At 42.2% G+C, this 13,319-nt stretch overlaps 1 protein-coding gene and 1 long non-coding RNA gene across 5 annotated transcripts in view; one reads left to right on the top strand and one right to left on the bottom strand.

Moving 5' to 3' along the window:
• Nucleotides 1-594: 594 nt before the first annotated feature.
• scn3b (sodium channel, voltage-gated, type III, beta) lies at nucleotides 595-13,142 on the bottom strand. 4 transcript variants are annotated; one of them, XM_076976980.1, is made up of 7 exons: nucleotides 13,011-13,142; nucleotides 9,534-9,624; nucleotides 8,162-8,325; nucleotides 6,794-7,019; nucleotides 4,697-4,835; nucleotides 3,029-3,119; nucleotides 596-2,110 (listed from the first exon to the last, which is right to left on the bottom strand). In XM_076976980.1, exons 2-6 carry the CDS (start codon nucleotides 9,586-9,588, stop codon nucleotides 3,056-3,058), a joined length of 648 nt encoding a protein of 215 aa, XP_076833095.1. In that variant the 5' UTR covers nucleotides 9,589-9,624; nucleotides 13,011-13,142; the 3' UTR covers nucleotides 596-2,110; nucleotides 3,029-3,055. The 4 variants fall into 4 exon arrangements, with proteins under 4 accessions (XP_076833097.1, XP_076833095.1, XP_076833096.1 ...); XM_076976981.1 differs by lacking the exon at nucleotides 13,011-13,142 and adding an exon at nucleotides 10,002-10,490 and having other exon boundaries at nucleotides 3,054-3,119; XM_076976979.1 differs by lacking the exon at nucleotides 13,011-13,142 and adding an exon at nucleotides 10,002-10,484.
• The window catches only part of LOC143478050 (uncharacterized), a 29,841-nt gene continuing 28,554 nt past the window's right edge, over nucleotides 12,033-13,319 (top strand). Inside the window, exon 1 of the long non-coding RNA XR_013121683.1 lies at nucleotides 12,033-12,314. This is a non-coding gene — a long non-coding RNA (uncharacterized LOC143478050). The remainder of the gene's footprint in view (nucleotides 12,315-13,319) is intronic.

The raw sequence follows: 13,319 nt of genomic DNA, 5'->3' as shown, positions 1-13,319 counted from the left end.
GTTTCAAGGCTGTGAACTAGGTTTAAATCAGATAAACTAAATCAAGTTATAGGACATGGAGTAAACTAATGAATCAGACGGCTCTCTTTGCCCTTAAAAAGAAGTTTAAACAAATTATTTTCACATTGTACTAGCTGCTTCTAACATGTTAGGGTGATTTGCCTTCACAGACGCCCTGAGTGATCAGTTGTATGAGATGTGGGGTAGATCAATGACAATTGTTCTAAAACAAAGTTTTTTTTTTTTTCCCCGAACCTGTGTGATGAAGCTTTAATAAAAATAGCCACTCCTTAATCCCATGTATTCATAATCTTAATCCCATGTGTTCACAATCTTAATCCAATGTGTTTCTGATAACGGAGAGCAGGTTGTCAGGTAAAAGCAGACACAGTATGTCAGAGCTGACAGACAGGAAGACAGACCAAGGACAGGAAAACAAACGACAGGAAGACCAAGGGCTTTTAGTATGCATCTGATTGCTTTAATAGTTGATGACTAGCTTTTACAACACACACACACACACACATATATATATATATATATATATATATATATATATATATATATATATATATATATATATATATATATATATAATGTTTTAAAAGCTAGTCATCAATACATTATATACACAATATATATATATATATATGTGTGTGTGTGTGTGCATGTGTGTGTATATGTGTGGCTATTTGTTGTCACAGCATCATATAAAACATTGCAAAGTGCAATCTCAACTGTTCCAAAGGAGATTACAAGTAAAAAATAATAAAATAGTTAGGAGTACTTGTACACTATCACATCTGTAGAAGTAGATTCCAGCTGTAGGTAAACTAAGAAGACAGCGTATTCCCAAGTCAACAGTCATGTGATCACAGATATTGTGCTGCCACTGAAGACAGTGAACAGCTAATGCAGATTACATTATAGCATGTGAATCTTGTAAAAAAAAAGTCTATTTGAGACAATTTCATCTGTAGAACTGGTTATGGATGTAGAACTGGTAGATGTAAGCAAAACATAACACACAACTTATTCAACAGCCAGTTTAAGATTAGTACCGTGTACAGAGAAAAGAATCCCAGTTATCACAGAGCATTATTGAACAATCATCAATAATAACTAGTGATCACAGAACATTATTGAGCAATCAATAATCAATGCATCATCACTGAGCATCACTGATTAATCATCAATAACAATGATCAAGAAGAATTACTGAGCAATCATCAATAACAATGATCACGGAGGATTATTGAGCAATTATCAATAACAATAATCACAGAGGATTACTAGGCAAGGAATAATAATAACTGATATCAGCATGATTCCAGTATATGCTAGTTTTCCTGTTACAGATCTACAACTACATATCCTCGGAGTGGTTTCTCCTCTAATATATAACTTATGTAACTTCAAATGTGCATGATAAAATGTCTGTGTGACATGTGACCAAGCTGTTTCCTATGATCAACATATAAGGTAAACATGAGTCAATCCATAGGGTTTCTTTCACAGGTGAAATTACAGAGACCACAAACGTACCACATCGCTCCCAGAGACTCCGTCTAGTTAAAGGAACCTGGCTTGAAATGGACTCTCAAAGCTAGGATGGGTCACCATTTGTTTGTTCTATATATAAAAGAGTGGAGGACAAGGTTGTATTAAAAAATTTCATTCTATCAAAATTGTAAGAACATAGTGTACCAAAGGAATTCAAAGGCCTAGTGGGTCTAAGGATGGATATCAAAACCACGAGAAGCAGGCAGCTTATCTGGTAAAGAGGCAGTTTAATAGCTTTTTCATTCTGATTGCTAATCTGAATGTTGTATATCTTCTAAGGCAATAATTGAAAAAACACAAACATTACCCTCTTGCTCTAGGGTTAAGAGTGTGTAAAGCTTCTCTGAGAGAGAAATAGAGATAAATAGAGAGAGAGAGAGAGACGGGTGAGGAAATAATTAATCAGCAGAGAGTTTGCCTCACACCATGTGACCAAGACGACGGGGATTTGTTTTGGCAGGTTTCCTGTTATGTCGGCGCGGCTCGCGGGTCGGACAAGATCAGAACTCGCCTGCTTCTCACACCAATCACCAGGAGTCATCAGTACCTGAAATAGAAAACAACGTCAACGTTGCCAGTGCAGCATGAAACATTCATCCCCCGCTCGTCAGACATCCCTCCTCCAACTGGAACCGAGTTCTCTGAACTTGGCATGAATCAGAAGGGCAGTTGATAATGATGTGTTCTGAGCTTGTTTCTAGAAGGTTCTTCTACAGAGCCCAGACCACTCCATGCCCAGAAATGGTGGTAGATCACCACAACTGCCCTTTTAGCATGAACCTCAATCATTCATCCTACTGGTCATCCCCACACACCAGTTCCCACACCTCTGGAATTAGAGTAGGCCATAATTTCCTGTGCTAGACACTCCCCCTTTCCCTCCCTCTCTCCCTCCCTCGGCATCCAAGTGCCCTTGGAGAAAGCTTGTGTTAGTGAGTGGGCGGAGTTAGGGGTTTGAGAGGGCGGGGCTTACTGTTTCAGAACAAAAGGCTAGAGGGAAGAGGCATGAGAGGTCAACAGCTCATGAGGACAGATGATTAGTATGACAGAGGAGAAGGACACAGAGAGACAGGCGACGCTTAGCCAAACACGATGAAGCCGAGCGCTAGGAGACATGACTGAGCGGTAGGAGACATGACTGAGCGGTAAGAGACATGACTGAGCGGTAGGAGACATGACTGAGCGGTAGGAGACATGACTGAGCGGTAGGAGACATGACTGAGCGGTAAGAGACATGACTGAGCGGTAGGAGACATGACTGAGCGATAAGAGACATGACTGAGCGGAAAGAGACATGACTGAGCGGTAGGAGACATGACTGAGCGGTAGGAGACATGATTGAGTGGTAGGAGACATGACTGAGCGGTAAGAGACATGACTGAGCGGTAGGAGACATGACTGAGCGATAAGAGACATGACTGAGCGGAAAGAGACATGACTGAGCGGTAGGAGATATTGAAAATACCGTATTGTGTATGAGAGACAATCACTTTTATTCCGTTACTGCAGGGCCTGGAGTCTCTTTATTCTCAGAGGGAATGGCTAGGTAGTCTGTCCTGTAGACACATGGGTACAAACAAAGAGGCAGTCGAAGCCTACTCAGTGGCTTTATATAGGGTCCTCATACAGGGTCCTTTATAGGGTCCTTATATAGGGTCCTCATATAGGGGCCTCATACAGGGGCCTTATACAGGGTCCTCATACAGGGTCCCTATATAGCAGGTATCACCAAATGGCGGACCGCGGTCCGGATCCGGACTCGAACGCCGTCCTGTCCGGACCCAATTACATTCCTGATTAACTAGATACGGACCCAAATGCCAAAAAAATTTTAACGGGAGACTATATTTTAAACCGGAGACGAGTGTTACGTTCACCACCCATTTGAGTGTTACGTTGCCCCCCTCGCTCAACAACTTTCGTTCGCCACCCCCCCCCCCCCCCCCCCCGCTCAACAACTTTCGTTCGCCACCGTGGACCCGGACCTAAGGTCTGAGCTATCTGCCAAAAATGGACCGCGGAAAGATTTAATTGATTACCCCTGCTATATAGGGTCCTCATACAGGGTCCTCATATAGGGGCCTTATACATGGTCCTCATACAGGGTCCTCATACAGGGGCCTTATACAGGGTCCTTATATAGGGTCCTCATATAGGGTCCTTATATAGGGTCCTCATACAGGGTCCTCATACAGGGTCCTCATACAGGGTCCCCATACAGGGGCCTTATACAGGGGCCTTATACAGGGTCCTCATACAGGGGCCTCATACAGGGGCCTTATACAGGGTCCCCATACAGGGGCCTCATACAGGGTCCCCATACAGGGGCCTCATACAGGGGCCTCATACAGGGGCCTCATACAGGGTCCCCATACAGGGTCCCCATACAGGGGCCTCATACAGGGGCCTCATACAGGGGCCTCATACAGGGTCCTTATACAGGGGCCTCATACAGGGGCCTCATACAGGTCTCTACTCAGGGCACCACGATGACCACCAGCACATTTTCACGGTGGATGTGGATGCTTTGAAATCCCATATGTGTCTTTTTCAGCAAACACTTGTAACGAGTGAAGAAAAACAACCAGAGAAAACAATCACACAAACACGCGTTTGACAAACAGAAAGTTTACGGTTTTAAAAAGGTTCACAGTGGTCTCATATTTTATCGGGTGAGGATGGATGAATGGCTGAATCTGATTAGCGCAGATCGGTCAGGAGGGGGCGCGGTATAGTGTTTCATGTCTGATCTTGATATGATTAGGGTTCACTTATGCAGCTGGAGCCGTCTGGACAGGTTATTATCGTTGGCTGTGTGTGAGCACGTGCATATGCTTGTACGAGTCTACATGAGTTGCTAGTGTAGTGGTCCCTCATAGAATTCAGAGTTCCTGATACTGTGTGCACTAAATGTGGGGTTTGAACAACATGACTCACTCGATATTGCAATGTAATCAACCCATACAGATTATAAAACCCTCGTTCACACTTTGTTATTCTGTCTGATCCTGGGTCTTCCTGTGTGTTGTGGACATTCACGCTGTTCTGGACTTGTTTGTCTGATCTATGTGAGGTGGACACTCACACGCCATCATGGGTCTTCCTGTGAGATCTGTGTGATGTGGACACTCACGCACTGTCCTGGGTTTGCTCGTCTGATTTGGAGATCTTCCTGTAGCAGTAGACCATCTCCACCAGCAGCCAGAAGGTGAGGAACACCAACAGCACGTACATCATGATCTCCGAGTACCACGCAGTGGGGTCAGGACTCGCTGGCATACAGGCACGCGCACGCAGGCACAACACACACGCATCACACACAACATGAAACACGTTTAGAGTTTAGACATGGGTAAACACACACAGCTGCAAACAATGGCTCTGAAACGCAAAACGTTATTAAGCTAAAAGCGAGAGTTGAAGAGCTACATCAGGTAGTGATTTTTTTGGAAGCTGTGTTAGCCTCTGCAGGTTTAGGGCAGGTGATTACAGACAGTCTGTATGCTGGTCTGTGCTTCACCAGTGCAGTAACTCCAGACTACGTCCAGTACCACTTCAACTACGTCTCCAGTAGTTCCAGGACTTCTGTTCTTTAAACATCGGTCAACACAGGATGTGCATTAATCACACCGTGCAGATCACACTGCCGCCTCCTTGTGAAATGTTCGGTTTAGTTTTAGATGCCTTGAGTCATCCGATCAGATTATTTTATTATTTTATGTAACAAATTATTTATTAAGATACACAAATGCATTTTCATGGTCCATACAAATGACTGAAGGCAAGTCAATGTGGCAGGTTTTTTTGGTGAGCTACAGTAAGTGTTTTAATATAATTGAATAAAATCAAACCCATGTGATTTTGAAATGAAATTACTTGCCAATTCGGATTTTCACATTTAGATATTACATGACCAAAAAAAAAGTCAGAGCGGAATGTTTAAATGAATTAACATGCAGTGTAGACTTGATTTGAATCAACACCATCATCAAACATCTTTACGTACAAGCTAGCAAATATAGACCTAAACCCTAAACAGATCCCGAGAAATCTACCACTGGCAACTGGTCATTGTCAGCAGTTAAATTATAACGAATGTTTAAAAGACAGCAAGCACTGCTAATATTTAGAAAGTCTTCAGTATATTTGAAAGTTCATGTATATTACATATACAGCCAGTGAGAGAGTGAGCAGTGAGAGAGTGAGCAGTGAGAGAGTGAGTGGTGAGCACAACACAGCATGGAGCATCTCAGCCTTCAATCTCCAGTGGAACGGCAGTAGTGTAAAGTGCACAAGGACTTTACACATACGTGATTGCAGCACTCAGGCTGGAGATGTTTGGTGGAAGATTGAGAAAAGCTGAGAATCGCTTTAATTGCACATCGGAAGAAGTGCAGTGCACGTGAAAGAGTTGTAAAAGTGCCTAATCACCCCGATTATGGGATCACCCCGATTATGGGATCACCCAGATTATGGGATCACCCCGATTATGGGATCACCCAGATTACGGACCTACTGGTCTGTTTGTCAAACCTTTTTCATTTTAATACAGGTGCATGTTTTGACAGGTTTAGATATTGTGGCCATAACTGCTACTGCACTGCAATTTCCAGCTTTACAAGCAAATGGCATGAAATGAAAAGGCTGAGTTGTACTGTCTGTGGCTGCTAATTTATAATTCCCAAATGCCTAAATCCACGACTTAAATACAACACAGTCTATTTCTATCTGTGCACCAAAGAGGCCATGGTAGAGACACAGATAGAGATTTTTTTCAGTAGCATGAGTATGTACAAACAAATATACATTCAGTAAAGTATATTCGATATCTGAGTGTGCATTCAGCAGTTCCAAGACAGGCATCCACAGAATAATATACAAGCCAGAATCTGTACATTACCCCTTAAAACAGACACAGTAGTAACAGGCTGGCTAGATAACATTCATCCCCTGAAAACACGTGCCTTCCCATACACAGGAGGCAGAGACAGTGATAGAAACAGAACAAAGCACACTATTACTGGAACAAAACAGACAAGTCATAGAAACAGTTGGGCCAAGGGACGCTGCACTTAAGAAACATCTACACGGTTGTGGTGATGCACAAACTTTACTAAGGTTAAATATGAGGACACTGATTAAAGATGAGGCTACAGGAGAACAATACACAACCTACAGTCTACGGGAACAGTGGGGGTGGAGTCAGACAGCAGGGGCGTGGCCAACTTACCTTTCTCCTTCACCACCAGGTTGATCCTGACCTGTTTCTCCATGGACGGTCTGTAGAGGTTGAAGGAGAACTGGCGGTGTACCACACACTCGTACAGGCCGCTGTCGTTGGTCCTGACCTGTGCGATGCTGATGGAGAGGTCCTGCAGGTCTTTGCTGCCGTTCCACAACAACCTTCCCTTCCACGGACCCTCCAGCATCTGCGGCCCGTCGTCATACAGGAATATCTAACGCACAGAGTGGAGGAGTGACGTTCAGGAGTGTTCACCAACGCGCTCCTTACCCTCGTAGACTCAAAGGTTACAGTCCCGTTATTAATCTTAAGGCATATTAATTCAGTAATTAATATCAATTATTTTGTGACCATATAGAAACCATATATTTAAGGTTTGTAGTTGTGAGGGGGAGAAGTGTACTTAAACATAGAACAACCACAAACCTGTTTTAGATCATCAGAATCCAAGCACAAGTAATCCAAGCACCTAGTCATTTTTACTTAGCCTGATTGTGTGATTTGTGTGTGACTTGTGTATTTGTCTGTATTTGTGTAATTTGTGTGTTAACGGGCCGCCCAATGGAGGATGGGTTCCCTTTTGAGTCTTGGTTCTCCCGAGGTTTCTTCCTATTTCCCACCATCATAGGGAGTTTTTCCTTGCCACTGTCGCCTTTGGCTTGCTCATTAGGGTTCTGGACCCATAGTATTGTTAACCTTGTAAATCCTGTAAAGCTGCTTTGTGACAACTTGAGTTGTTACAAGCGCTATACAAATAAACTTTGATTTGATTTGAAGTATGAGGTGGCACAGCACCAAATGTAGCGTTTGTAGGCAGGCAAGAAACAACCCTTATGACAATCAAATAAACTAGTCCACATAACACTTCTAAAACAAAACATGAATTTAATTGACAGGTTGGCCAGCGGACTGCTGAACTGTTCCTGACACACACAGGTAGCTGCTGCTAAGAGCTGATGTTTCACTAATACCTGCTTAGGACATTTTGCATGTGAAACCGCAAAAAATTGAAGCCAAACAATCAGAATCCTGATCAGCCAAGATAGAACATCTCGACTTAATCTCTTATGCTCCTTAATGTCATGGCAATTAGTGACTGTGGTGAGGAGTACCAGCTTTAGAAGCATCATTTGGTTTTGCTGAATGCTGCTTTTACACTCCTTATGAAGTATTTATGTTTTCAATTTCATGCGCATATGGAAACACACATGAAATAAAACAATGGTGTCAGCATGAAAAGCACACACTGTGTTAAAGGTTAAAGGTGATTGTTAGTGGGAAGGCTGGGAGGAGCCGAGTCTGGGGTGGGAGGAGCCGAGTCTGGGGTGGGAGGAGCCAAGTCTGGGGTGGGCGTACCTGCTGGCGCTCCAGGTCTTTGCCTGTATAGTACCAGCTGACCTTGGTCTCAGCATTGATCTCCTCCCTCTTCATGCAGGAGACGCAGATCAGTTTCATTGCATTTCCCAGCACTGCCTCTGTGTCTGAGACAGCATCCACACACACGGGCCTGCATTCTGGCACTGCACACACACACACACACACACACACACACACACACACACACACACACACACATAAATATAAACATTTACTACAGAGATAAATCTCTACAAGACTGAGAGCTGGTGATTAAATTCCTCTCGGTCAAGCTGCTTAACTAATGCTAATGATGTCCATGTCAAGAACAATACACGCTAATGGAGGGTTTGTCTTTTTAGTGCTGCCAGACTGGTAACCCTGTGATGGCTGATATGCTGTCAGTCATATGATCCATTGGCTGAGATCAAGCCATTCACCCAAGTGGCAGAAAGGTGCAGCCAGCACACATGCACTTCTTCCCTCTGCCGAACACTTAGCCTCAATCCACACATCTGCTAAGGAGGTCAATTAAATTGGAGGCAGACTTCTGTCAAGGGAGACCAGGGGCACGGAGGACACGATTACCCATTATGAGTCGGGATTCCAGAAAGAGCCAAACCTATTTCAGTTCATCAGCCTTTTCCTGCACTACCTGACTGGATACACACTTAACACGGTGACATTAACACTGCAGGCCCAAGTTCTATGATGCACTCGCCTTTTATAAGCTCTAAATGTACAACGCCGTCCGGGCCACAGCCGAGACTGAACGCAGCTTCAAACGTTGTTTGAAATGGAGGCCATCTTACATAATCCACAGCCCCAAGGTGATGCTGTCAACATTCACAGCATCTTCTTGTTTTTAAGAGTCAGACAGACACATGGGAGAACTAAACACACAAGAAACACACAAGACTGCCCAACAAATTAGATTTTTGACACATTACATACCCACCAGCAGACCAATTTCAGTGTGAACACAGGAGTAGAAAGGTAAGTGTTAATTCTACATGCACCGACGTACTGCAAGGATACTGTGGCATACTATGGATTCTACCTGGGCCTTTCAAGTTCACAAAATATGGTTTATCACTAGATATGTCTCGAACATTTAGTTTTTGGTTAGATGATAATACAGAAACTACCTAAAATATTGCAAATCAAATAATCACCATTCACGACTGCGTATACAGTCTATATAGATTACATTTTTGTAACTTGTGTTTTGTAACCTACGTGTACACAAGACACATAACTAAAATATATATTCAGCTAAAAACATTTTTGTAAAGTACTACTACTGTTTTATATAGTAAAATGTGCAAAGTACGCATTTGTAACCTAATTCACAACGATTCAGGCGACTTACCAGCAAATATCAGTAGTAAAAGAAAAAGCAACAGAACCCTCGTTTGAGTTATCATGCTTCGAACTAGAGGGCGGCGTCTGGGCTGCGTCTCCTGTTGACAACAAAAGAAGCAAAATCAAGTGGTAGTAAAACTGTATTCTGAAACACCTCGCGGATTATGTTGAGTGTTGATGATGCCCCGATGTTAGGTGCGCTCATAAATCACATATATCCTACAGCCCTACACATCAGGACCTTGGACAGCGGCCAGTCGTCCTTCCTGAAAAACCGACCGCTGTTAATTCCAAACAACGTTTTCATATAGGAAGGAGCCACATAAATAACCAGGTTAAATTGAAACACTCGGTCTGTTTCCGTTAGTAATGTGAATGAAATACAGAAAAGTTCAAGCAGACGCCTTACAAAGACGTTAAAAAACAGTTCAAGAAATTGAAGTTTTTTTAGATAAAGTTTAAGATTTTATCATACCGTGATAGGCAGACTACATATAGACCCGTCGAAGAAGCCCGTCCGGTTTTCTAAACCGAGAATGCCCGCTGTATTTTCCTGCTAGTTTTTTTCATGGTAGCGATACTTGTTAATAGGAAGAACACGGGGTTTCCGCCAACAAAAAGACCTGTGGATTCCAAATAATTCTACAAAGAAATGTCCCTGAAAATAGACATATACCACATCCAAATTTAAATGATTTACATATAATCATGAACAGTCAAGAGGTTACATTCCTTTTCCATCAGTTCGAATTGTAAATATGAGCCGTCGTCAGATTGACGCCCTCCGTCGTCGTGTAAGGACCGCCTGTGTTTGTTTTTTTTTTATTCGCCGTCCACTTACGCTTACATTTCTTCCTCTACTGCGCATGCGCCAATGAAACAGGCTATTTCTGCATCTAGACAAAGACTATAGTGCACAATTAATTAAATGTAAACGAACTGACAGTTTTATCCGATCGCCTTCCATCTTTTTTTTAGAACATTCTGTTGTGCATAACATTTCGGTTAAACGTGAATTTATCATATCTGGCTACAGAGTAGTTATAACAATTTTAACATCTATCCCTCCTCTGTGTGTTACGTCTTCAGTAACATCCGCCAGGCGCTGATGAAATGTGAAGTCGCTCCAGATGGAACTGAGACGGAACAACGAAGCGCTTTCAAACGTCTGTCTGCTCTAAAAGCAAGAACTGACTGTTCCAGTGTTCAAACCCACACAGTACACCCTCTTAACCTAAAAGAGCGAGCATCTCGACAATTACAGTCATTATCATGAGTCACACTGAACAGAGTTTACAATATATTCATACAGTATATATATATATATATATATATATATATATATATATATATATATATATATATATATATATATATATATATATATATATATATGGCTACAGGAGGTTAGAATACATACAATGTCATTCTCTGTACTTCAGGATCACACATGACCTTTCCCCATACATATTAGCACCCATGAAGACATTAATGTAGTGACAGGGTTCTTCATTGTGTACAAAATCGTTCCGTTTTTCACATTTGCCTACATTTTTATGAGCAGCAGATAGGATGTCTGATTAGGACACTACAGTAACCACAAGACTTGTACTCTGAATGTCTAGTCCTTATTCGTCCTTAATCTCACCTAGCGATGCACAGGGAGCCCAGCGGAGCCTCTGGTGTAACATTAACCCAGGACTGAGAGGAGGGGGCCTGTGTGTCTGGGCTAATGGTTGAAATGTGAAGTGTACTAATCACAACAACAGCTGAATGCGTCTGAGGATGCAGCTCACTGGCATTTTGCCTCAGACTCAACTCAGGCTAAAAATGGCAGGCCTGATGGTTGCCATATCCACGAAATAGAGAAACCATGGCAACAGTGATGCAGAATGACAGCCAGCACTGAAGCAGCACCCTTAGGAGTGGATCAGAGCCCTGAACCCAGCACACACACCAGTGCCCTCCTTACACGAATGGGCCCCAAGACAAGAGGAGAAAAAATTATAATATATCAAGCAAAATTTAATTTCTACAGTGGTCAGTATTTTTTTTTCATGACTGCATATTGTTAACATTCCAGGTTCCATTGATATTTATCATATCACCTCACTAAAATTAGAGCAGATGTTTATATTTAATTTTCCATCTCACTAAATATAACACATATTATGGTATACACTGACGTGTATTATACCACCCCACTACAATATAGCACAGATTATGGCATAAAATGATATTATACAGTAACATATAGCACAGATTATGGTACACCCTGATATATATTATACCACCCCACTAAAATACAGCTCAGATTATGGTATACACTGATATTTATTATACCACATGGCATATATTATCGTATAGATTTATAGTACTGTACATTTCCCCCTTCATTTAGTAGGTCATCCATGTGGAGAGGAGTTCCCGTAGGTCCTGGGTGCTCAGCAGGGCTTATCTTGGCTGTGTGTGTCTGCCAACTGGGTGGGAGCATGAACTTCTCCCAAATAACCCTCCTCATGTGCAGCTAACATATTCACCTTCTTTCTACTTACTAAAAGGTGTTTGTAATCTTTCTCACAAAAACCTGAAATATCAAAAAACCTACATACAAGCTTCAAGATAAATTATCCACTTAGATTAAGAGTGCTCTTGACTCCCACGTGGTCAGGAGTCAGGGGATGGAAGCTCACCACACCTCCTCGAATCATCCATACAAACGTATTAAAGCTTTACTGGCTTGGTACCTCAAGCAGACTACAAATGTTTAGTACCGTCCTGCATGGAGGTAAGTACTATACTTTTCTGTAATCAGCAGATAACCAAATGAGCTTGTTCAAAATTCAATGCAACAAGATAGCCCTTTTACACTGTATTAAAGAGAGTATGGCTGCATCTACATGCATAATTGATCATGAGTTTCTTTCTGCAACTGCCATGGTTTTGTTTGCTGGGATTTTGTATATTTTTTATTGCACAGAAGGTGCAACAGTATCAGTATCAGAACAGATGAAACTGCATAAATCCAACAATGATTCAGCAGAACAGATGACCTTGTCATGCAGTATGGAAGGTGTGTAATGCCTTCTTTATTCTGTACATATACAGGAAAAGTGCAACCTGGGAAATGTACTGTGCAGCTAGGCAGTCGGCCAGTAAAAATAACGGTGTGTGTGTGTAGTGTTACCCACATCTGCCTGTCTCCATGACTATTACTTAATATACTAAAGGATGAAATTCTACTCCTCAAACAGGCCTGAGACACATACAGCTGTATTTCCTGTTGAGCTATACCCTATTTTCTATGCATGGTGATACTGTTGTACTGTGCATTTGTGCTGATTATGAGATGTGTCTCCAAAGATATGCTTGCTTGTACTCAGTACACTTACTGTGAGATCCTTCCACAATTCCACTAGATTAATCAATGCAATTAACAAAGCGTTAACCTTAGACAGCATGAATAATAAATGCAAACACTTACTAGAGGAGGATTCCTTAAGGGAAAGATTATTCCTATTCCTTCTACAAAGGTCCCTTAGCATACGTTAGAGGCAACAAACCATTGACTGTGGCAAACAGCTGTTCGTGTGTAAGCCAAAGCAGCGGGACAGAAATAGGAACGACCTCCTCACCAGAAATATAACATGTTGACCTGTTGACAAAAAAAAATGTAACAAAAAAAAATGTAAACGCCTCACTCTTCAAACGCCCGCGCTTGTTAAAGCCAATGCGACAGCGACAGGCACAACGTCGACCGGGACAAGTCACATCAGCAGATGAAAGGTATGTT

The sequence above is a fragment of the Brachyhypopomus gauderio genome, chromosome 16, assembly GCF_052324685.1.
Source record: "Brachyhypopomus gauderio isolate BG-103 chromosome 16, BGAUD_0.2, whole genome shotgun sequence".
NCBI lineage: Eukaryota > Metazoa > Chordata > Actinopteri > Gymnotiformes > Hypopomidae > Brachyhypopomus > Brachyhypopomus gauderio.
The sequence above is the reverse complement of the archived record's forward strand: the minus strand, read 5'-3'. Positions and strand labels throughout refer to the sequence as shown.